This window comes from Papilio xuthus, unplaced genomic scaffold (genome assembly GCF_000836235.2).
Source record: "Papilio xuthus unplaced genomic scaffold, Pxut_1.1 DF828142.1, whole genome shotgun sequence".
Classification (NCBI taxonomy): domain Eukaryota; kingdom Metazoa; phylum Arthropoda; class Insecta; order Lepidoptera; family Papilionidae; genus Papilio; species Papilio xuthus.
This window is the reverse complement of record NW_013530507.1, coordinates 2,453,646-2,478,134: the sequence shown is the minus strand read 5'-3', so window position 1 is coordinate 2,478,134 and position 24,489 is coordinate 2,453,646. Positions and strand designations below refer to the sequence as shown.

The 24,489-nt window shown below is 34.5% G+C and overlaps 4 protein-coding genes across 6 annotated transcripts in view; 3 read left to right on the top strand and 1 right to left on the bottom strand.

Annotated features, from left to right (window-relative positions):
• Positions 1 to 167: 167 nt before the first annotated feature.
• Positions 168 to 4,167, top strand: LOC106114505 (peptidyl-prolyl cis-trans isomerase FKBP8). 2 transcript variants are annotated; one of them, XM_013307739.1, is made up of 8 exons: positions 168 to 358; positions 486 to 677; positions 745 to 891; positions 1,210 to 1,472; positions 2,517 to 2,763; positions 2,914 to 3,195; positions 3,508 to 3,625; positions 3,982 to 4,167. In XM_013307739.1, exons 2-7 carry the CDS (start codon positions 486 to 488, stop codon positions 3,592 to 3,594), a joined length of 1,218 nt encoding a protein of 405 aa, XP_013163193.1. In that variant the 5' UTR covers positions 168 to 358; the 3' UTR covers positions 3,595 to 3,625; positions 3,982 to 4,167. The 2 variants fall into 2 exon arrangements, with proteins under 2 accessions (XP_013163193.1, XP_013163195.1); XM_013307741.1 differs by lacking the exon at positions 3,982 to 4,167 and having other exon boundaries at positions 3,508 to 3,626.
• Positions 4,168 to 5,891: 1,724 nt separating this feature from the next.
• Positions 5,892 to 14,754, bottom strand: PIG-G (phosphatidylinositol glycan anchor biosynthesis class G). Of its 2 annotated transcripts, XM_013307572.1 has the most exons (13): positions 14,243 to 14,754; positions 13,859 to 14,045; positions 13,392 to 13,457; positions 11,627 to 11,836; positions 11,167 to 11,370; positions 10,718 to 10,854; positions 10,164 to 10,357; positions 9,680 to 9,870; positions 8,725 to 9,305; positions 8,354 to 8,466; positions 7,506 to 8,110; positions 6,951 to 7,123; positions 5,892 to 6,568 (listed from the first exon to the last, which is right to left on the bottom strand). In XM_013307572.1, the coding sequence occupies exons 1-13, from the start codon at positions 14,398 to 14,400 to the stop codon at positions 6,328 to 6,330; spliced, it is 3,060 nt and encodes a 1,019-aa protein (XP_013163026.1). In that variant the 5' UTR covers positions 14,401 to 14,754; the 3' UTR covers positions 5,892 to 6,327. The 2 variants fall into 2 exon arrangements, with proteins under 2 accessions (XP_013163026.1, XP_013163027.1); XM_013307573.1 differs by lacking the exon at positions 13,392 to 13,457.
• A 1,495-nt stretch (positions 14,755 to 16,249) lies between these two features.
• On the top strand, positions 16,250 to 18,190 carry l(2)efl (lethal (2) essential for life). Its single transcript, NM_001312449.1, is given in 3 exon segments — positions 16,250 to 16,299; positions 17,237 to 17,467; positions 17,668 to 18,190. Coding segments are annotated over 2 exon segments (576 nt in total). The 5' UTR covers positions 16,250 to 16,299; the 3' UTR covers positions 18,013 to 18,190.
• Positions 18,191 to 23,027: 4,837 nt separating this feature from the next.
• Positions 23,028 to 24,489, top strand: part of retn (retained) — a 99,675-nt gene continuing 98,213 nt past the window's right edge. The window contains exon 1 of the mRNA XM_013307038.1: positions 23,028 to 23,336. Coding sequence (XP_013162492.1) covers positions 23,028 to 23,336 — 309 coding nt within the window. The remainder of the gene's footprint in view (positions 23,337 to 24,489) is intronic.

Sequence of the window (24,489 nt, the reverse complement as noted above, 5' to 3'; positions counted from 1 at the left end):
TAAAACATCTCTAATATTGGCAAGGTTAACGGAAGTAAAAAAAAAATAACTAGTAGTATTTTGTCAGGTTTTATTGCACGATCTACTTCCAGTACTTAAAAGTTAATCTGTGCCTGTGGATATATTCTGTGCTTTTGCGCCGCAGGGTTTTTGACATTTTGATTTTCAAATCACAAATTCATTCATTTGCAATTTTATATTTCATTCATTACAATTCGTCAACAAAAAGTCAATCCACTCCAGAAAGTTGAAGTGTCATCTTGTACACGTATTTTGATATACATAAATATTGTAATGTGTGAAATTTATTGATTCTTTAAGAATATAAACTATTTTACTTGTGATATAAATTTTGAAGGTGCGTATTTGCTTTTAGTAACATTCACTTACGAGATTAGATCTATCGGTATGAAAGTTTAGCTTTGATAAAATCATCATTAATTTACGTCCTTTATTTAACACGCAAATCACGAGATTTTTTTCAGATGAGCGAAGGAGAAAAGCCTTTGGTGGACAAGTCGGAGAGTAGCTCATTTGAGGACCTGGCGTCTGCAGCAGCTCATGAAATTGAAGAGGCAAAGTTAGCCGAGGCGGCGGCAGCGGAGAAAGAAAAGTCCGCTGAGACGCAAAAAGACGAATGGCAAGATCTTTTAGGATCTGGTGCACTTCTTAAAAAAGTAAATATCTTGAAGTGTCCATTTATGCTGGTGTATTCTTGGTTATTTATTGAAAATATTTTGGCAGATTATAAAATCAGGTGATGATTCCGAAGGTTTGAGACCACATAGAGGCGACATTTGCAGAATAAGTTACGAAATTAAAATCAAGGACAGCAATGAACATTATTTTGAAAAGAGAGATCAGATTAAAATATACGTAGGGGACAATGAAGTAAGTAAACATGTGCTACATTTTGTAATGACTTATCATAATAAAAGCTGAGGCTTGTCATCCATTTCTAATAAAACAAATAATAATAGTGTTATCATTTTAACAGTGATTATGTTTGTATGGTTCCTTTGTCTGTGCTTTTAGGATTTTAAAGGATAACATTAGATGATAATAACTTTATACAAATTATACATATTTATTTATATTTAGAATTCTGGAACTAAGACTTGCTTTATTCTATTATATATTCTTTTGTAGAAATGTACTTGTTTATCAATACTGTTTCTTACCACAATTAACTATATTTATATATTTTAGATTCTTCAAGGTCTGGACTTAGCACTGACTCTTATGTACAAAGGAGAAGCATGTCACCTCCATTTGGCTCCACGTTTTGGTTATGGAGAATCTGGCTTGAAGCCTGGAGAGAGCTTGGGTTTGATAGGGGAAGCTGATGGACCAAAATATGATGGTTCTGTCATAGGACCTGATACTTGGCTTGAAGCAAAGCTTGAACTGCATGACTGGTCTGAAGAGCCAGAGCATGAGACACTTTCTATAGCAGAGAGGATGGAAATAGGGTATGTAAATAACACATTTAATATAACTCTTGACTATAAAATTCTATTGTCATAATCAGTCTTGAGTGGTGGACATTCCTGGTCCAAACACATGTCTTAAAGCATAGTTTTGATTTCTTCAAGGAGAAAATAAGATGAATGAAAAACATTTTATCAGTGGAAGCCTAATGTTTTTGTATATAGTTGATGTAAAATGTGTCAAGGCCGTATTATTTGTTTCACAGTTCATTGTCACTTGATTAACAAAGTTTTGTGATTGAATTTAAATTTTAACTCACACATGTGTCATTGATTTTATATTTAACTTGATTATTTAACATTTAACTTGTAAATTGAATTTATGTTACAATAAGATAAAGCAATTTGAATATATAGTTTTTATGCTTTGTCCACATAACTTTTGAACCTTTTAGAAATGAGGTCAAGGTCTAATGTTTATTAAAAATAAAGATAGAGTTGTGACCTTCATCATATTTTAGATTATATATCACTTACTAGCTGTTGCCCGTAACTATGTCTGTGCGGAAATTAAAAAAAAAACTTAATTAGTAACCTATGTGTTCAGCAAGATCCATGCAATCATTCTTGAGATACCTTCTAACATATGTCTATGTAAACATTCACATTTATAATATTATAAGTAATATATTAGTAAGATTTGGGTAAGTAGAGTGTGAGAAATTAATTGTAATTGTTTATCAAATAAATTATAGGACTTGAGACAGAGTTCAGTTGTTATCAATGTTTATATTACTTATTACACAATGCTAATGGGAATATGTGATGTATGACGTTTGATAACAATAATGAGTCTTAAATTTAAACTTAAGAATTTGCTTTAAAGCTTTATATTAATATTTCTAATAATAACTTGTGTGCACTAAAAGTATAAAGAAATTACCTATTTTGTTGTTTGACAATGATTTTTAAGATATTCATATGCTCATATCATCATTCATATTTCTATTGTGACCTGAAGTCAAGTTTGATTGAAAAAGTGAGATGCCATTTGACATACCATGAACTATACATTTTTTTCTTTAGTATTCGTCGTCGTACCCGTGGCAACTGGTGGTATGGTCGCGGAGAACCACAACTAGCGATACAGCTGTACCGGCGTGCACTTGATGTGTTGGACGAGAGTGAGGGGGGCATCACTGATCCCACACCCTCTGGCGAGCTGGCACAAGCTTCAGATGCATTGCAGGAACTGCTGGAAGAACGTCTCCGAGTGCATAACAACATGGCCGCCGCTCAATTGAAAGCTGGCGCTTTTGATGCTGCACTACAGGTATAATATGAATATATTATGCTTATGATAATATATGACAAATACATGAAAAGATGTCTCCGAGTCAGGTATTTCTAAAATTTAGGATGCAGTAAACCCGAAATAAAGTAGAGAAACCATCCTCATTGATGATGAACCAATTGATTCCAGGCCGTAACTCGAGTGCTATCGTGCCAGCCGAAGAATGCAAAAGCTTTATACCGCAAGTCCCGCATCTTGTCTGCAATGGGTCGTAACGCGGAGGCTCTGGAGGCGGCGCGGGCGGCTGCAGGTGCTGCGCCTGGGGACGCGGGGGCGCGCAGGGAGCTGCAGCGCTGTGAGCAGAAGGCCACCAGGGATAGGTCCGTGGAGCGACGCCTCGCCAAGCGCATGCTGGGCACCGCGAGTCCCAAACCTGGAGCCGCACCCGATAAGAAACCATCCAGGGCTAAGGTATTAATATTCATAGAAAAATCATTGTATCTTTGTATAAAAACGTATCTGTATGTAATATAAAAAATCGTATTTTGTACACATGATGTTTTTTCAAGGTAACAAAGAACCAAATTTTGAATAAAATAAGGTATATCCGTCTTGTTGTCCACAAGATCATGTTTACACCTGGTATTCTCCGGAATGGCTGGAACTAATTTGATGGGAAGGTAGCTGGTGTACGCACGCATATTACAGGCTCCTATTTTAATTCAGCACTAAAGGAGTCGTGTTATAGAAGAAAATATTATATGAAAGATTTTTTTTTTGCAGATGTTAGTGTGGGGCTCGCTGCTGCTCAGCTTGCTGGTGGGCGTGGCGAGCGTGCTGGTGTACAGATACAAAGTGCAGGCACATTGATGTCATATGCAGTACTAGGGACTTTGCAAAGGTATTAAATTTACAGTAAGCAGTTGGTAAATAAAAATCATTTTATGGTATGCGGCTGTCTTTGATGCTTTTGCCCATATTTGAAATGTTCTAATTGGGGTAAAACTGTCTTTTGTACCACAGATATACAAATATTATATACAAAATGCTCCGTGGACGGTAATTATAGCAATGACTTCTGTCAAATTTAACTCAAAAATTAAAAAATAAGTATTTTTTTAATATACTCCATAAATTATTACACAAAAAATGATTACTTTTTTTTCTAAATCTAGAATGACGTATAAAAAATTGACAGATGACTGTCGCTAGCGGCATTTGCTTATTTTTTTAATTTATAATTATTAATATTTCCAGGAAAACGAGTTTCAAGAGATGTTCTTCCTGGGAATGGTGCGCGTTAGCTAATTCTAACAAACTTATAATAAATTCCACTTTCATCCATTATGGTAAACAGGCTTCCTAGAGTTAGGAAAAATTTAAATTGATATCGTATTACGTAAAAACTTTTCTGTTTGTTTTTAAATGTTCAGAAGTACATTTTTTATATCTATAAAAATTTTGATTTTACGGCGACATATCAATAGTTTGAAAAATAATTTGTTTTATTTTGCGTTTCAAAAAATGTCAGATAAATATTTAATAGCGTTAAAAATTTAAACGTGAATTGCGCTTTTTGTCAAAACAGATACAAATATGACTGTTTTTTCTGTTTTTTTTCCAAAGAAAATCAGAGAAATGACAACATATTTTGTACAGGGGTTTCGACAATGGAAACGTATGGTTAGGGATGACAATTTTACAACAAACAAATAGATTTTTCAATAAATTTCCTTTACCTTGTTCTTATATTTGTCTGACATTATTTGTTCACATTCCATCTCTATATATCTGGATGACTAATGGATAAACTAATCGTTGATTTAAAATATTAATTATATAAAATACATTACAAAAACTATTGAATTATTTTTTTAAGAATCGTTAGGTTTTTTTTTTATTTTGATTCCGTCAAATCTTGTATTTTACTCAATAAAGTTTTTACTATTAGTATTACTTTATTAAATGTTAATGTAGAAGTAATCTCGTATACTTGTGCTTTAATTATAACAGCGCCATAAAAAAACTACATATTTTTCGAATCTATATTACTTAAAATGGAAACTGAAAAAATATTTTTTCTAACTGCATTCCAATACAACTGTCTACCGCCTTTCACTTTTGTATAAAGATTTTTTTTGGTGCTTTTTGTTTATACAGTTTTGTATAACGTCGCGTATTAACATTTTTCTCCATATTAAAATAGAAAAAAAAATCTGTGTGTAAATTATAATGTAGTATAGCCAGTTATTTTCCAATCAAAGTCAAGGAACGTAAATATAATTCCATTAACAAATAAAAAAAAACCATTTTTTTAATGACATTTTTGGCATTTACATTTTTTTCCTATATATCCTTAAAAAAAAATTATTTCATAGTATCATTAAAATATTTGTAGATAGTTTGTAAATAAACCGCGTACATGTATCAAAAGTGCGTAATTCTGTTGTGGGTTTCGACTGCATTGTATTGTCTCTTTTCTCTTAGAGAAAGAAAGAGATGGCAGTATCTGTCAATACAATTGTCAAAACCCATTCATTCATTAGGTATTGGGTCTTTTTACCAGTAGAACGGAGGACAATGGTATTCATATATTATGTAAATTAATAAATTGTTGAAAACATATAGCTTTTTTTTTATTTAACATCCTGTGAAGTCTGTCAAATAAAAATACAACTTTTGGGTTATGATGTTTACATTTGGAATCTTTATTATTAAGTATTTTTTACTCAAACATAAACACACATTCCAAACAAATATTAATAAAATAAAAATAATGAATTACATGACTAGTGCAACATGTACATTGTTCTTAAAAATAAATAAATCATAATAATTGGAATGCTCATTTACTTTGGCATTTTTTTTAAAACACCAAAACCATTTGCCATTATTGTTAAATGTAATTTCAAAATAGTAACATTAAATATTTCTACGGGATTGAAACTTTTAAAAAAGTATAAAATATACAAGTGGTGTTCAAATAAGCAATAGCCAAATAAATATATATGGAAAGTATAAATACATTAACATAGGTATTTATCAAGTCTTAATGGCTAAAATATAAATACTGCCTGTATAAGACTTAGTTAAATTAGTCAGTCTTGAGCACAAATGAATACTGTATTCTAATGTACTCAATTTTATATTAATGTATGTATGTAATGTATTAATATTACGATTATATAATAATAAATATAGTACTTAAAAATATACAGGTTGTCCCACAATTCTTGATACAACTTACAAAAAAAAATGTTCCAATTTATTAACACACTCAATGCTACCGACTCGCCCTGCGACTACATTTACTTGAAATTCTTATCGTAGGTTTCCGAGACCAAAATCTCCGTTTGAAACATATTGTTTTGTTAAAGATAATGACAGGGAAGACGATGTGTTTTATACATAGGTTTTGGTCTCAGAATCTCACGGTTAGTAGCATTTAAAGTGTTAAGTTGTCAAAAGATATAATAATATTACTTTACATTTCGATTGTTATGTCAAAGATAACGAAAAGGGATGTCAATGCAGTTGACCCCTAGAGTTAAATCTAATTTTAGTTCATTTCAAGGTCACCCTATAGCTATAGCTTACCGTTCTTTAAAATCGTAGACTTGCTACCCATCTGGTGAGATTTGTCAGTAGTACAATCTGTGCGATGGTCGCGAGTGCTTGTACAGTGAACACGGTCGCCACAAAGTCGTACAGCAACTTTGGTGAGAACACTGACCACACGAACAGATGGTGTCGGAACGTGACTGCGACCACGCAGTACACCGCCACTGCGTAAATGCGGTGTAGTGCGTAAATATTACATACACGCCACACTGATTGTATGTACCTGAAATCAAAATAATCATTAATAGTGCCACAAAGAAGAGTAATCGAGTTAATGTGTTTGGACACTTTCAATGTTACTATGATTCATAATTTCAGACGTTATAAGTCAGAATCCTTTTGCGCGAATGGCGCGCTTTCATTACCAAGTCAAGTGTCAAAATGAATAGTGAGGGGACATAAACGTCGATATTTTAGTGAGGCTAGTGTTGTGCCAGTACACCGGCACTGTGTCGGATTTTCTTCCTAAGTATAGGTACTAAAAATTTTAGTCTAAAATGTACTCTTTTACTCTAAACGCGGACCAAAACATGTTAAAAGCTAGTGTATTTTATTATTTCTTTGTGGGAGTAATAAGAAATTAAATGTGCAGATATGTTAGTGACCGTTGCCACGTGTCGCTGAGGAGCGCGAGGCGGCAGAAGAGCGCGGCGCCGGCGAGCGCGGGCCCGGCGTACGCGTGCAGACCCATGCGAAGCGCCACTCGCCATGGACTGTACTCGCGCAGACCAACGTACCCCGAGCCCAGGTCCACTGATGCAAGACTGTTCGAGTTTCCCTGAAATACATCATCAGCTCACTATACATCCCCACTGAGGGGTTCGGAGCCTACCCTTAGTTATAGACGATTGATTTCACACATATCTTTGAATTTCTTTGCAGATATGTGGAAATTGCATCACAATGTTTTCCTTCAGTGTAAAATCGTTCTTTAAATATACATAAGTAAATCGAAGACGAATATGTAGCGAAATTTGAGTCCAGGATCTACAGATTACAAATCTTGATTTGTTAAGCAAAAGTTAAGCACTTGTGCTTAACTCCTGAATTACCAAAACTTTGTATGCACATATTTAATTACAAATTGTTTTAGACAGAAAAGTTATCTTGCAGGTCCCTGGCAAAGAAAAATAGCTGTATTACAACAGAAGTATGCTTACCTGATAAAAGAAGAAGACCATTCCAATCCAAACATGAACAAGTGATTGTCCGATCAAATCAGCCACCTCTTTTCCTTTGCCCGCTCTCCCGTCTAATAGTCTATGGTCCAAACACTTTGATATCATAACACTGGTCACAAACACACTTGGCACCATTATCACATTATGTGGTCTCATTAATAATATCACTATTAACATTAAATCATTTAACATTATGTGCGAGAGAGACCTAACTAAGTTCAGTTTCACACTATCCACATTCCACGGTTCCTCCGCTGGTTCATAGTAATAATCTTCAGATTTAACTTTGGGTTTACTATATCCAAACTTCTTGGTACCAGGATCACATCCACAGCTTTTGAATATCCCAGCGTATATTATAATTTCGTACAAAGCTTGTATTATTAATATCGCCCAGAATAAGTTGACTATTGTTATTGTGTCCCAGCTCTTTATATCAGAGAATGGGGTTTCTAGTGATTCCGAAGCGATTCTATAAGATAGTATGCAGATTGTAGCTAATATAGTAAGTATGGAATGAATATACATATAGTTATTCATATGTCTTACATTCCAAAGGCATATACCTAATGTTGCTAGAGTACCTAGAAAAAAAAAATTAGGAGTAAAAAAAATTTTATTTGTTTTTAAAACTTACTAATATTATAAATACGAATGTTTGGAATTATCGATGGATGGAAGTTTGTTTGAAGGTATCTCCAGATTGGCTGGACGGATCTTGATGAAATTTAGCATCCATATAGAACATAGTCTGGAAGAACATGTAGGCTACTATTTTTTTTTTAATTCTGTGCGGACAGAGTTTGCGGAGAGATTTATCGTATTACCTATTAAAAGATGTGCTTGCAGATAGAAAGCATTTTCAGGCGCATTCAACCAATCTGCCGTGTCTGGTAAAAACAACCATCTGTCACCCGTTTGATTCATTGTTCTTAAGTACCTGGAAATTAAAATATATATATATATTCGTTTCAACAAACTACTATAAATAATTAAGTTCTTACGTTCATGAAATTTTTTTAGCTTACTTACTACATTTTGAGCTTACTAGGCTCAATCGAGTCTCTTTTGTAGTAAACTTCAGAATTTTTATATTATTAAGTAGGAGAATTTCAATTTGGGTTAAAATATTAAAAAATAAACAAAAACTGTCGATATAAATGTATAATCAAATGATAATTTAAAAAAAACAACTAACCTATGCAATGCTATAAGTAAGACCCATTGCGGCAGTATACTGACTCCTACTGAACTCATTCTTTCTTCCAACTCTGGTTTCTCTTGCGTCTCCGTCGCACCTGACCATCTCTTACTCAAATACGTCACGATAACAACCACAGTTCGTATCAAAACGAAGAACATCAACGTATTCCAATAAAAATACCAAGTCATATGCTCTTCTTCTATAAAACTAGTACCAAAGAAGGACCAAGAATGAAAAAGAGTACCATAAATCAATAAATAATCGATTGCATTTAATTCTTTTAACGCTGTCATATCTTTGACTTTTTCGACACCGGTCTTGATGACAAAGTATGCGATTGTCAGAACTAAAGCTGCTGCGAAAAATGCGATAGACCATAGTGGGCTGAAAGAACAGAATGAACTCTTTGTCTCGGTGATGAAGCAGGAGATGACGAGAATGATGGAGAAGATGATGAACATGATAGCGAAGGCGAGGAGTAAACTGACTTTGGAAGGTTGATGATGGGTTATACTCGGCTTGCGTATTTCTGTTTGTAGTGAATACAGAGTCGCGCATGACGCCGCAGCCGCGAGCTGAAAACAGGGAAAATAATTAATTTTTGTCATACGTATAAAGAAAGTCAATAATAATAATAATAAATAGTAAGAGCAACAATTAAAGCCATTTCAAGTTTTGTAAAGTTAACTTTATAACAAAAATCTTAACTCAATTAAGCTATTATATTACAATATTTGTTTACTTATGTTTGGTTTCCGAGACCAAAATCCTTGCATAAAACATATCGTCATCCCTATCATCATTTTTGACAAAACAGAGATAAAAATACGTTTTATACAAGGCCTTTCATCTCAGAAACCGATGATCTCGCACTACGAGTATAGCATTGATTGTTGCCATATCACTGAAAATTATATAGATATTATGTAAATTAATAAAAAAATCTTACAATATACAGCAAGACAGTAGCGAAGTTGATAGCGAATAGATCAAACTCCGCAGTGGTCTCTGTGAGATATTTAGACATAGCGTCTAAAGACTCGTCATAGAATTCCTTGGCAATCTTAGCAGCGCTCTGTTGCCCCGTCGCTAGATACTGAGCAAACTGCTTCTCCGCTCTTTGGAACTGCTTGAAAAACTCTGAAAAATGTTCATGCAAGTTAAAATACCAACACTTATGATAGTACAAATGTTTTCAGATATATTGGCTGTTAATGGGACGCCGATGACCTTGGGCAGGCAAAGTATTTGAAAAGAGTTATACTAAGTCATCAACCAGCCCTATAAATATTCTTAGTTAGGACTTTGGTTAAGGGTCTCCCTAAATCTAAATTATGAACTTAAGTTACAAATTAAACGATGGTGAAACGGAAATATTTCCCCCCTAAATGCTGCTTAAGGGACCCCTAACTTTGAGGGAACAGGAAGGTTACCAGTATCAGTGGGCAGTCCCTGCTTGGCATTGTGGGAGGCGAGGACATGCAGCAGGTAGAGATGCTGTCGCACGTCTGCAGGCATCAGGGCCGGCAGCACGCGACCCGCGCTGTCTCCGGGCGGAGGCGCGCGCAGCAGCCACGCTACTGTCGGAGCTATGTCCACCTGGCCAACTGTCGGACCCGGACCATTCCTACGTAGCCAATAAGGTTTCAAGTAAGAGCTGACTGTAATACTTCAGCGAATACAATCAATCAAATAGACAGAGATAAACAATATATTATTCTTTATTTTATTGTGCAATTTAGATAAAGTCAATATTATCGTTAAAATATATTTATGCATTATGCAATGACCATATTAATCGTAAATAACTTTTTTTTGACTACAGAAAACTTAGGTCTTTATTTGGAATAAAATACAGTACATAAATAATCATATTACAATTTAAAATAATACAGTAAATTTTCATTGCCAAAACTAGACTACAATTAGGATATGTATTAATATTTTCAGCAGTGAAAACTCACGATTATCACATAACATTACTTACGGATGCGGGCATCGGAACCCATCATCAGTCTTAATAACGACCATGGGCACGAGGACTTCAGCTGGTGAGGCGCCGCCGTGACCGCCCGCGTCACGCATACCGTGATCCCCGCATACTATAAGCACTCCTGTACGCGACTGCAATACACACAGACTTACATAATTCAATAAGATACAAGTAAATCGGAACTGTTGTACGGTAGTATACAATTCAATAATAGTATACACGTTTGTACGTTTCTTTCAGGAGTAATATTAAAATACAATGTTGTATTTTTTAATTAATTATAATAATATTGTTGTAGATGTCGAAGTCATTTTACTTGTACTTATGGTAGTAGTGGCAGTAGCAGTATTGTATAAGATACTTAATAGTAGAAAGTATACAGTACAGTAGTATACATCATGATATTATAAGCTACAACAGTGTGTTAGATAATGTATACTTACCCACTGTCGCATTGCAGTGTACAATTTCTTAACAACTTCATCCATTTCGATCAATTTAGGTTTTATTTTAGGACTCCGTGCACCCTCGAGATGTCCTATATGATCCAGTCCCAAGTAGTGCAGGACTAGAAAGTCGAATATCGGCTTCAAGTCTTCATCTGGCGAGAGTATCCTGTCTAAATGACGGGTCACGTTATAATCCACCTGTATAAAAAAAAATTGATCTTTTTTCTAGTACGATTTGTAAAAACGGGCTTTGTTTTGTGTTTTGTTCTTTAATTTCTAGAACATGTCTTAATTTGGTTCGTCTATTTAAATCGTGCGAAATCATGTGTAGCCATAAGTCTGTCTCTGAAATTATTTTGGTAGAAAACTATATAACTATAATATTATACTGTCTTTGTTTATTTCATTGGAAATACCCTCTTCCATGTACACAAATATTACAGATTACCCTTACTTCTGTATAATCTGTGACGTAGAACGAAGTGGTACCATCATGTTCCGCCCATAGGCCAGGGAACAATCTAAGCCACGTGTCATCTCCGTACATAACGGAATGTCTACCGCGAGAGGCAGCCACACGGAGTACGCTGTCACCTCTTACAGCAGGCGCACCGAAGTTCAGTGCCACGTCCGCGAACGTTGATATACTGCCTGTCATCATAGCCTGGAGGAATGTATACACGAAGACTCAAAACAGTAATTTAGAAATGTATACAGTATAGTAGTAGTACAGTGCTAAGACACAAAAATACATGCAAACAGTATTAGCTAAACACTACATTGCATGGTAACGTAACAATTTTACTGTAGGTTTCCACTGTCTAAAAACACTTTTGTAATAACGTATTATGCTACTCATTCACCATAAAATAGCAATCAATTATGTAATCAAGTGCTACGGCAGTGAAATACCAGGGTTAGTGTAAATGTAGGAAAACAATAATATGTCAAACATGCAACGATTATGAAAGTTACTGTTTTAATTGTGTGTTAGAAATGGTTACAGTATTACTCCTTATTCGCGATTCCGTGAACCGTAATTTAAAATTTCGCGGGTAAAAAAATAATGAACAAAAATTTTCATCAAGGTATCCCACAGTTTAAAACTACTATCCAGTACTGAATATTGTGAATTAATATTAACTAATTCTCTTATTTCATTTGCGTGTAGCACGAGCAACTGGGTGGAGAAATTCTACGCCAAATTATTGACGGAAGTCAAAGCAAATCATTTTTCAATAGATTATAAACCTTAACTGCATAGAAATAAGGATTATGGGATCTTCATTAATTACTATGTTGTTCAGTTTTCGTATTTAATTACATTTTACTTGGGTAATTACGGAACATGCGGATGGGCGTGACGGATTTCTAACATAATTTTTTTGCTGTAGAACAGAATTTATGATTTTATACAAATATTTTTTTAATAATCGACATATTAACTATTTTATGGTAGAAGATAGAAATCTTTCTTAGAAACTTCAACTATTTATTATGACACTTTCATCACTCATTATCAGCTCACCATATGTCCCAACCGAGGTGTCCGGAGCCTATCCTAAGTTAGGGGTGTCAATGTACTAAACAGAAAATAACTCTTTTGAATTTTATGAAATTTAGGCATGCAATGAATGAAGCAGAATTATTATTTATTACTTATTACAAAGCGAACATATTGCCAAAACATTCACTATAAGGCTACATGCATATATCAAATACATATAACATTTAATGCTCACAATACCAAAGAAAAAACAGCCTTTTACAAGTACTTAAATATAATTACTTACTGGAAAGTTGTTTATTTTAAATGTTTTTTCTTTGGGTAATGGCGTTGTAGGGTTGTAATTAAACTATTTAATGTTATTTTTAAAAGTATTACACAATCACTAAGGAATTTACATATTTAATCTTGTACAAATGCTTGCAGTAGTTTTACTACTACAGTTGAACCTGGATAAGCAAGAGTCCAATGGACCACAGTATTATTCTAGCTTATAAAGTTTTCTCTCTAAACCGAATTACTCACTTATAGAGGTTGGGCGAGAGACTAGACAATGACTCGCACAGCTCTAGGTTCAAGTGTATTTTATGGCACTACAGATTATTTTTTAAATATTATTTTAATAGGTAAAAATACTATATTAAAAGGGTTTCTAGCTTTAATTGCAACCCTACAAAAGTCTAAAGCAAATATTTATGAAAGTGACACTTGCAAATATATCTCTCCAGAAGTTTATGGTGCGTCTCCATTGTGCTTTCTCCTTTTTCCTCTCCGGTGACTGTACACAAGTAATTTGTAAATGTGTAAAAAGTTTTATGTAGAAATAACTATAAAATGACTATTGCTATGTTAAACATTATTTTCTTTGGCATTGTGAGTTCTTATAGACATTTTAGTACAGTCACAAACTAAATCCATTTAGTGTCAATTCCAATAATTATAATTACACATAATTATTTAACAAACATATGACAGGTAAAAAAAAATAGTGTATGATATTTATGTGTAAATCATATCTAACATTGCACTTTAATCAAAGATAATGAATAGATTAGCACCATAAGAATGGTAACTGTCACAATCCAACAACAAATTATTTGACTACTCAAAACACAAAACCTTGGTATACAATATATTTAAATGTGACTTATTTAAAAACAAATTATGATATTAACTAACCTTGATCCGAGGCATAGTAACCGTGGGTGGTTCAGCAACAGATACATAGATACAAGCTGATTTGTTCTTCAACAGCTCACCTAGGAAGGGCATGTATTCTTCTGTGGCAAAATCATATCTCAATCCATCTATGACCATTAATACCACACTATGCTCACCAGCATTATATACTTCCTGCCCATCAATACTGAAAAAAGGAATATATTGAGTAATTTTCAGATGTTTCATGTATTTATTGAGCTTACATGTCATGCTTTTCAGTATTAAATGTCTTAATTGTATGGTTTTTAATTCATGATCTAAAAAAATATTGTTTTAAAATGTTACACAGTTTAATTTTTCACATATAAGTAAATTATAAAGATAAAAACAAGATATACTAACCCAATACCATCTATAAAATTAGGTAAATCATCCATATGAGCAAACTTTCCCGAATGATACTTTAATGGAAAGAAGCCATATAGAAATAGGGTTAGGGCTCCAAGAGCTAGCATCAGCAGCCAGAGACCAGTCCATCGGTGTTGCAGCCAAGACAACATGACGACTAATTGAGAAACAAACCGGCGAAAGTATAGATTTTTAAACAACTAAATGCACATAATTGTGTTCAGACATTCGTATTAGCACCGGCACGGTTCGTACCACATGTACGCAATCACTTCCACCAGATATTGCATAGGGCGATTACTGAAGGTTAGTTCTTCAATAGTGTTTCGATATTCAGTGACGCCCGGTAAATAGATATTTTAGTACTATGTCACTAAGAATTGATAACATACATAATAATTAAAATAATAAATATAAGATAAAAATCAGTATCATGTAACGAATAACCATAAAAGCACCCTGAATTCTGAAAATGAAAAATAACAACATTCCGGCATTCCTTTTTTATCAACTTCCTGTCGATAAATCTTATTGGCGTTTTTTGACGTTGACACTTCAGTGACATTTCAATATTTTTGTCTGTGAACTACTTTTACAGACCATACAAAGCAGATTTTTTTCTTTACAATAAAAAATTATTATGTTCATTACTTATTAATTCATTCCTCGAGGAACCGTTAGGTAACTGATTAATGACCCATATGGAACTACGACACATTTTATTATAAAAGTAAAGTATAAGACGTAACAATCTTGTGTTGGTCTATTAATAACCGCGAAGTTCATTTATTTTCAAGTTCAAGAGAGCGTACGTAAAATCTATTTTAGTTAGTAAATTCATTCATAGTGTGTATATTTTGTCATGTTGTATAAAAACAACCCACTGAAGTAGTGGAAACAGTTATAAAAGTTTGCTTCATCACCCTTACAATTTGTAATAAATTCGGTATGACAATTGTTCTGGAATAGTCAACACCTACGTTTTATTACGTGTTATATTTTATCGAGTATCTTTTACGCATCACGTACTAAGTACAGTGACAATATTTTTTTTTGGCCTGTACTGAAAAATGAAAAACGATGACGATACAAACATTCTCAGCAAAAAAAATGAAAATGTACAGTCCCAACCACCGGGTTGTTGTTTTCTGTTCTGAAATACTAAACATTTATACAACATTTCAGCTCAATCGGTTGAACATATCTGCTTCAAAATTGAGTTGCAACATTCCTCTCGAACTAACATACATACATTGCAAGTAAATAAAAGCTTATTAAATACTTTCCCATAGAAAGACATAAAAGCGTAGCTGCACATAGCAGTGTTTTTCGCATTTATTAGTCGTTACATTGTTATTTTTTCTGCTGCCTCAACCTGGATAATAACAACTTACTAAACCGGTGGTATACCGCCTACATTTCACTTACTTCATACTTGCCTGAGGCCAAGCCGAAACAGCTGGTCCTTCGAGTCGGATGTTAAAAAACTTTTTAGTAATTAACACATATCTTTTACAAAATTTAAACACTTCCCATCCTTTCCTTACAAGAAAAAGGGAGGGAAGGGAAAGAGGAAGTTTGTTTGTTGATGAGGAGCTGTTAATAAGAAGCATGCGCAATGTTACTTAAGTTATTCGCTTCGTCTTTATGCCACTTTATGTGACAGAGGAATAGGCTTTAGACTTCCAGATCTACCATTTGTCATAACATAGGACCACAAAACTCATTAGATTACATGAAATGAATACAAATAAAATTGACATGTCTTTTTAAATATTGTATAATAGTTACATGGGTGAAAGGACTGGCTTTTTTCCGCGATTTTATATATTTCAGTGTGTCGTTTGATTAATCTTTTTCTAATATCTGTAAGCCAGACTTATCCCACTGAAGTCGGGAATAATGTAGTTTGTAGTTCAAGGTGCTTTCCCGTTGAGTCACACGGTGTGGGCTGCTGAAAATTCTATTTAAATCAACTCATAGCCGTGGCTACCGTAGTCTCTCGAGCACTGAGCAGCGCGCGCCTGCAACGAAATAATATCAAAGCAAAGGTAACACTTTGATTCCATTATAATTTTGTGCATAGCTCTACTTTTATTATTTTTATTTTATGAGCCTTAAATAATTAAATTAAAATTGTGTGGTTCATGTTTGGTAAATGAACTGTGTGTCTTGAAAACATATTTTCAAATATATAAATTGCGTTGCAATTATTTTCTATTCTTATGTATATATTATTATATATATTATATTAATATATATATTAAATGCGTACAAATTGTTTAATAATTAATTAATAGTCATAATATTATTTCTTTAGATTAAGGACGCAAAAAGCTGTTTTAGAAAATTTATGGCGCATTTCCCAAAATAATTCGCCCATTTTTTTTGTCAACAAAACTGACACGCCACTCTAGACATTGAATTCAGCATTCTTGGCGCATAATAAATGATTGTGGGTAGTTGCATCACATCTAAAAATGTTCCAGGTGAATCATGCGTGGAATAGTTCCAGAATAATCTTGTTAAATTGATTTTTGAAACTATGCCAAAGAAATAATCTTCCAAATTGTGCATGGAATCTAAATATGCATTGTTAATATTGATGGACACTATTTATATATCTTGTTATTTCAATAATGCCTGGTTTGCATTATGCATGTATAGTAGGATTTTTGTACTTTCAGGATACAGGAAGACAAAGGCGGCATGAATCTCAATTTTGCTGCTCTATTTTAAAGTTGCTCTAAAGTTTTATTACATTTTACACAATGCCTGTTTTTAGAATAAATCATCTCTAACGTTATTTACAAACATTCGAATAAATTAAGGTTATCAAACTGCGAAACAATAATTTATTGGCAGCGTATAGCAAAAGCTAAAAACATGTGATTTTAGATACACATTTTGTTTACTTGACTATTTGTAGTGTTGATGCAGATGATGTTTTATGATTATTTTTAGTTGATTACTTGTTTTAATTTCCAGATGTCGATAGTTCCGATGATGTTCCGTGACTGGTGGGACGACTGGGAGCGCCCCTCTCGTCTTCTGGACCAACACTTCGGCGTAGGCCTCCGCAAGGATGACCTGCTGTCGTCCCTCTCCTCTCTCCCCTCAAGCTCCCTCTTCAGGAACTCCTACTTCAGACCCTGGAGGACCAGCCTTGCCAGGCAGGAGTCAGCCTCAACTATTAACATGACCAAGGAGAAATTCGAAGTATGTATTATAACTACTTAGTTATTATTATACTTAGAACATTATAAGCCAAAGAAAATAATTTCTCGCTACATTAAGATTCGCAATAGTCAAATTGTTGACGCATATCGTTATTCTCCGAAAAATATAAGAGTTAGTTCAGCATACCTATTTATTAAGGCTTAATAACAGAAATTAAATTAGACCTTTTCTTTTTGCAGGTCATCTTAGACGTGCAACAATTCGCTCCTGAGGAGATCACCGTAAAAGCAACGAACAACTGCGTAGTGGTCGAAGGCAAGCACGAGGAAAAGCAGGACGAACACGGCTTCGTGTCACGTCAGTTCACACGCCGGTACATCCTACCTTCAGGCTATGACACTGCAGACCTAGTCAGCACACTCTCATCTGACGGAGTGCTCACAATCACCGCCCCCAAGCGCCCCCCACCTAACAGCGGGGAAAGAATCGTACCAATCACGAAAACCGGCCCAGCTAAGCAACCTGAACCCCCCAAGACGGAACAGCCAAGAGAACAAACCGTACCAATCGTCACATCCCCTTAATCACGTGCCACGAGACTTCGATTTAAAATCGATGCAACGATCGAATCATGAATAGCATTTATTTTTAAACCCGATGTTGGCCAGCAACGGGAAATGATTCGAAAACGAATTAGATAATGTAATGAAAACATCACTTAAAATGTATAAAATGTAATAAACGATGTTGTAATATTTTGTATTCGGTTGTTTCATTGTTATAATCTTGAATCCTAATCTAATAGTATACAGAAAGTCTCACAATATTACCACAGTACAAGACACCTTGAATTTTACACGCTAATCAAACCTAACAGTATTCCTTAATGTAAATAACTAGATGATAAGGCAAACTTTACGCTAGAAATATGCGAAATTTTGAGGTTCAAACTTCAAAAAGTGAATTTAGAGATAGTATTTCGGTTTCCTAGTTTGTAAGTTTACCTATTATAACCAGATAATTGCTATTTTTACTTTTACCACCATAATAGCGTAAATCGCATGTCTTTTTTGTGGGGGCAAAAAAATATATGTCAAATGGGTTCGTAAAAAATTGTTTATTTGCACCTTCACAGGACGCATTACTGAGAAGCAGTTAAACATAGTCGCAATGGAACGAGCAAACCGCGACCGTGCATTAATGTTAAGCAAATTTGAAATGCCACAAAAAGCAATAACATTTAGGGTTACCTCGACGTTTTAAATATTGAACAATATAACAAAAGCTTTTACAAATCGATTGATATAATGAAATGCATATTAAGCTGCTTCCTTTAACGAAAACAGCAAATATCAGTCCACCAGTATATCTCTTCTACTAAAAAAAAAGCAATAATTGCTTTGCTTTTTTTTCTTTCTTACTTAATGTTATTGTTAACAGCTTAACAGCCAATCAAAAAATGATTCTAACATAAACGCGATAATGCCATACAATATGGGAAAATTCTTTACATCTGGTAACACTCGTAGAAAAAGGAGACCTCTACAAAATAATAAATAATAATTCCATCGCTAGTTAGCGCAAAAGACAAACCGCGAGACATGTGTAAAAATGTCAGAGAGCTCTGACAAACTTTCTATAATTTAACATGGCAAATTGTTAGGCAGTAATAAAGGAGGTGTTTGACTAATTTAATTTTCTCGCTGAGTCTTGCTGCTCAATAATATTGTTAATTTATCATTGTCCCGAGGGTTGGGGCGTGAGGAATGCCGATACCCTGCAATGCGTACTTGATGATTGTTTTTGCACTTCGTCTCTATACTTCGTACATTAATCATTTGGAGAAAAGTTCACTTTAAATAGATTATTGTAGGTATTTATGTAGGTTTATACCTCTGTCATAGAAAACATAATAATTTATTGATAAAATACTTTAGTAAATGGTATATTTGGCGTACAACATATGTCATAGTAAAATTAGTTACATTTTGACAAAGATTACAAACACTAAAAAAATGCGATTTAAATTCCTCTATCACCGCCAAATTCCTATTTACCAAGAACTAATTAGTTTTGAGCGCCATCTAATGTCAAATTTAAACAACTTGAAAATTATCAAATATTACTGTCGCCATCTGTAGGCAAATTGGTTTACTCATACAGTTTTCGGGTAAAATTATTTTTCAAACTTTCAAATTGACTTTTGCAGTCTTTTATACTTTCTACTATTTATACGTTTCTTCTGGCCGGAAATAAAATGATATTTTAATAATAAATATAATAACGATTAATTAGTGAAAAAACACAAATTATTTTTTATGTACAAATTCGCTTCAGTTAATGTTTAAAATTAAAACATAGAAGCAGTAATGTAGTGACGGTAATAGATCTCGTAGCAATGTATCACTCGGTCTAAACGGCGGCGGGTGAACTCGGGGGCTGTGGGGCGGGCGGCGGTCGGCGGAGGGGGGGGGGACTTCATCAATCAGCCCGGAGCGATTACAGAGGCGTGTGGCCCAATTTACGAGATGTTTGCGTGTTTTGTTTTTTTAAACATTGATTTCTCTATGACACAAATAGATCTATGTGGATTTAAAATAAAATTTGCAATTTCGTTCACAGTATCGATATTAAAAAAATTAAACTCGTTATAAATGTTTCTGTGACAGTTGGACTGTACCAAAGTAACATAATATAAAAAGAAACGAAAATGTATTTTTAAGATAATTAAGACTAAAATAATGTTATGCTTTTTAGGATGAAGTTATCTTTGCATTTTAAAAGGTTAGTGAAGATACTTACATGTGTTTTATCGCTTTTGCCTTGTACACGGGTGCAAGCAGGTCCGGTGTGCTATGTTCGACAAGCGATTGATCTGCCGGCCGCATTAATTGTTGCTGTCTGAACCTAGCGCCCCCTGCCGCCTCCAACCCGCACCTACCCCGCAACGACCTGTCTTCTACATTGTATACTGTAGCAAGCGTTTTACATTTTTTATTATTTACAATCTAAACATAAACCATATACAAATTGTTTACTTAATTTTACTGGGAGTTACTCCTAAACTCAGAGTTCTATAGTCACTTAGACGGTCACTTAGTATAGATTGATCTTACTAATATATTACATGACTAATCGTGGGTTTCTGAGAACAAAATCGCCGTTTAACACTTGTTTATATCTATGTTTTGTCAAAGATAATGACAGGGATGACGATATGTTTTATACAAACATTTTGGTCTCAGAAACAAACGGTAAGAATAATGATTTCTAGGGCGCCTTATCTTTACTATACCTGGATGGATTACGGGAGACAGTAATATTCGCAGATCTGTGATGCCCCTTTTTGTCTAACACCTTAGCATTCTCCCTACTGCGCGATACCGTAAAGCCGCCCCGCCGCTAGTAATTGTCTGAAAGAGGCAACTACAACATAAACATGTTTGAAGACGTTGCCTAAACCAAATTAAGAATAACCAAACTGAACCCCTCTGCACTGGAACTTTGTCTCAGTCTATTATTTAAACCGAATTGGTTACCGAACTCCTAACAGTCAACGCTTCATCTATTTACCAACTCGTAAGGCTTAAATGGTCATCAAAAATAGTTTTTTCAGCAATCTGATTAGCGTTGGTCATAGAAGGCCTTTTCTAAGCTGGATTTATTAATATTATAAAACAACCAGAGCCAGAGATGCTGTGAAGTTCCCACGCTTAATAATATTGGGGCTCAAAGAAGTTTACAATTGTCAATTACCAGATTCCAAGTTTAATCCGTTTATTTCGTTCCCAAACTCCTCCGAAACGGCCTGACCGATTCTCATGAAATTTTGTGAGCATATTGAGTAGGTCTGAGAATCGGGCAACAGCTATTTGTAAACCCATGCGGACGGAGTCGCGGGCGACAGCTAGTCTTATATATAAAATTCTCGTGTCACAATTTTCGTTCCCATACACCTCCGAAACGGCTTGACCGATTCTCATGAAATTTTGTGAGCATATTGAGTAGGTCTGAGAAACGGGCAACAGCTATTTTTAAACCCATGCGCACGGAGTCGCGAGCGACAGCTTGTCTTATATATAAAATTCTCGTGTAACAATTTTCGTTCCCATACACCTCCGAAACGGCTTTACCGATTCTCATGAAATTTTGTGAGCATATTGAGTAGGTCTGAGAATCGGGCAACAGCTATTTTTAAACCCATGCGGACGGAGTCGCGGGCGACAGCTAGGCTTATATATAAAATTCTCGTGTCACAATTTTCGTTCCCATACACCTCCGAAACGGCTTTACCGATTCTCATGAAATTTTGTGAGCATATTGAGTAGGTCTGAGAATCGGCTACTATCTATTTTTTAATTTCTCGCGGACGGAGTTGCGGGCTACAACTAGTAAGTGTATAAAATGTTATAAAATATAGTAGAATTTAACTTTGCGAAGATCATCAACATTATCTGGTAGTTACATGAATTGGGTGAGCAGGAATTGATGCTGTAAGAAGGTTTGTAACCGGACCTATGCTAATATATCGGCTTAGGTAAGGTGCCGACATGTAAGTGCCTCTTGCTTTGCGTAATACTTACAGCATTATAGTATTATCGTTGGTTACTTTATCGGACAATAACCACATACGTTACAAGTTATTTAGTAAATCGGTTGTTACCGTGGATTTCTGAGACATCTAAGTTTAAGACCTAAGTTAAGTTTTTGACAAAGATAATAAAAAGGATGATAATATATTTAATATAGAGATATTGGTTACAGAAACCAATGTATAGAGATGCGTTTGTAGTGTTAGAAATAAAATCTGACATTGTGCCGGTGTACTGGCGCAACACTAGCCTAACTAAAATGTCAACGTTTATGTCCCCTCACTAATAATTCTGACACTTGACTTTGTAATGAAAGCGCGCCATTCACGCCAAAGGATTTGAATTAAAAGTGTCTAAAAGTAGAAATGTACGATATATTTACTTGGTTTTTATTTTCTTAATAGTAATATTTATTGACTTTTATAAACTATTGTCTTATAATTTCATAATTTAACCAAAAATTGCAATTGATTTGCTATTGTTGATCTTCATAGAAGAATTATGCTTCAGTCGTAAGTACGTTTTAAAGTTCGATAAAACTTAGTATTCTGCAGAGATATACAACAAATGGAGACTCGGTATAAAATCTAAACTTACAATAAATAAATAAATAAAATTCGTTAAGTAATTGAATCATCTTTTAATAATTATTTTAATTTTTTAAATTAAAAATTCTTTAACTTCGTCAAAAAACTAAAATGTTAAGAATATTTCGTTCAAATAAACAAAAAACATGGCATAACACAGAATAAATATACATACTGACCTTAATATTAATACGGAATAATCAATTAAATACGTAATAAAGACTACATTCATATTAATTGATGATTCAATGCAAATATTATATTCAACATCGATAACCGTTGCGTTACAACAAGAAATCGCAACGCTATACGCGATTAACAACGCGATTATTTTATAGCTTGGAATAAAAACAATACAAGCGAAACGGGCGGAGCGTAATAACTGAAATATCGGTTTGATATCGCGCGGTTTGATTCGCCATGACGCCGCACGCCCTGGGGCGGAGCCACGGAGCTGCGAGGGGGGGAGCGAAGTGTTGCCAGTTGCCCGAGTTCGCCATACCACACCGTGCTTGCCGCGGCGACGCTCGTATCCAAGCTGTCGCGTGTAACTTGTCGCGTGTGCCGTGCGCGTGTGCAACGTGTGAACGCGTGTGCCGCGTGCCCAGCCTGCTCTTTTGCCCGTGCACCACAGCCGCCAAGATTCGGGTAAAGAACCGCGATCCGGTGCCGGCGTACGCCATGGCCGACGCCGACCGTGATTCCGACCTTGGCGATGACAGCCCCGTGGTAAGTTTGTTTTCATTGCATTTACATGAGACTCACTATCATTGAAAAATTATCATAATTAAAGAAAACTTTTTGACCCAACAGCCTTTGCAATATTTTTTAATTAAAAAACAAAAGTATAAATGTCAAGTACTGTAAGAAGTTTTGTGATTATTTTGCAATTGAGTTGGATTTTGACATATCAATAACTACCTCATAAGTTGTCTTTTACATTTTCATTTATATACTTACTGCATTTTATCTAAGAAAGTATATAAACGGTATTTAATACTTAAAATAGTATTGCAAAGATACCTTACCTATCGATTATTGGTAAATTGATGCCTAAACTTTTTTGAATGGAAAGTGATATCCAATTAAACAGATATTTTCGAGTGTTGCATCAAGATTATCGGCGTGTTATTTTTTGACATGTCACAGATTAAATATTTATGCAATGTATCAAGTGCTATTGATACATTGTGTAAATGAAGTTTGCTTAAGTGAAATGGTCTTTTATTGGTATTCCGGTATTGAAAATACCGAAGGTAGCCTTAATTATTTGCAAATGAATTTTTAGCCCAGTTTGTTTTTCTGCTGGATAGCTAATAACTGTTACTTTTCGATAATTTCTGTAGACCATTGATAAGCGTCTATTGTTGACGGATTTTTAAATGGATTCAGTAGTTTTTGAGTGAATGCAGGTCAAACAATTTGTTGAAACAGCCGTACAAAATCATGTTCTTATTTTTCCAAAGAAATGTATGTTTCTATGAATGGTTTGCTAGTGTAAATTCATAATTAATGTTTAGTTTGAGTGATACGGTTGTTAATTTGATTCCCATTTACAATTGACGTTCATGTTTTTGTTATATACTAATATATTATATTAGATACCTATCACTGTTAAGTCTTAGTGATATAAACAACAGTTTTTTTACTTATTTACGTAATATGCTTTTATGTTGTAATTAAACTTAAAAGATTTTTTTTTAATAAAAACCTAGCGTCATATTTTTTTGTTAAGTTTAGGGTATGGGATATTTGTATTGAAATACGCACGAATTTTAGACTGATCCGTTATGATCATCCTACTCTTTTCCTCACTGGCGGCACCAGTAAAAATTTTAGCCGTAGATTTTGTCCAGCGCTGTGGCTGATCGCCCAACCGCGC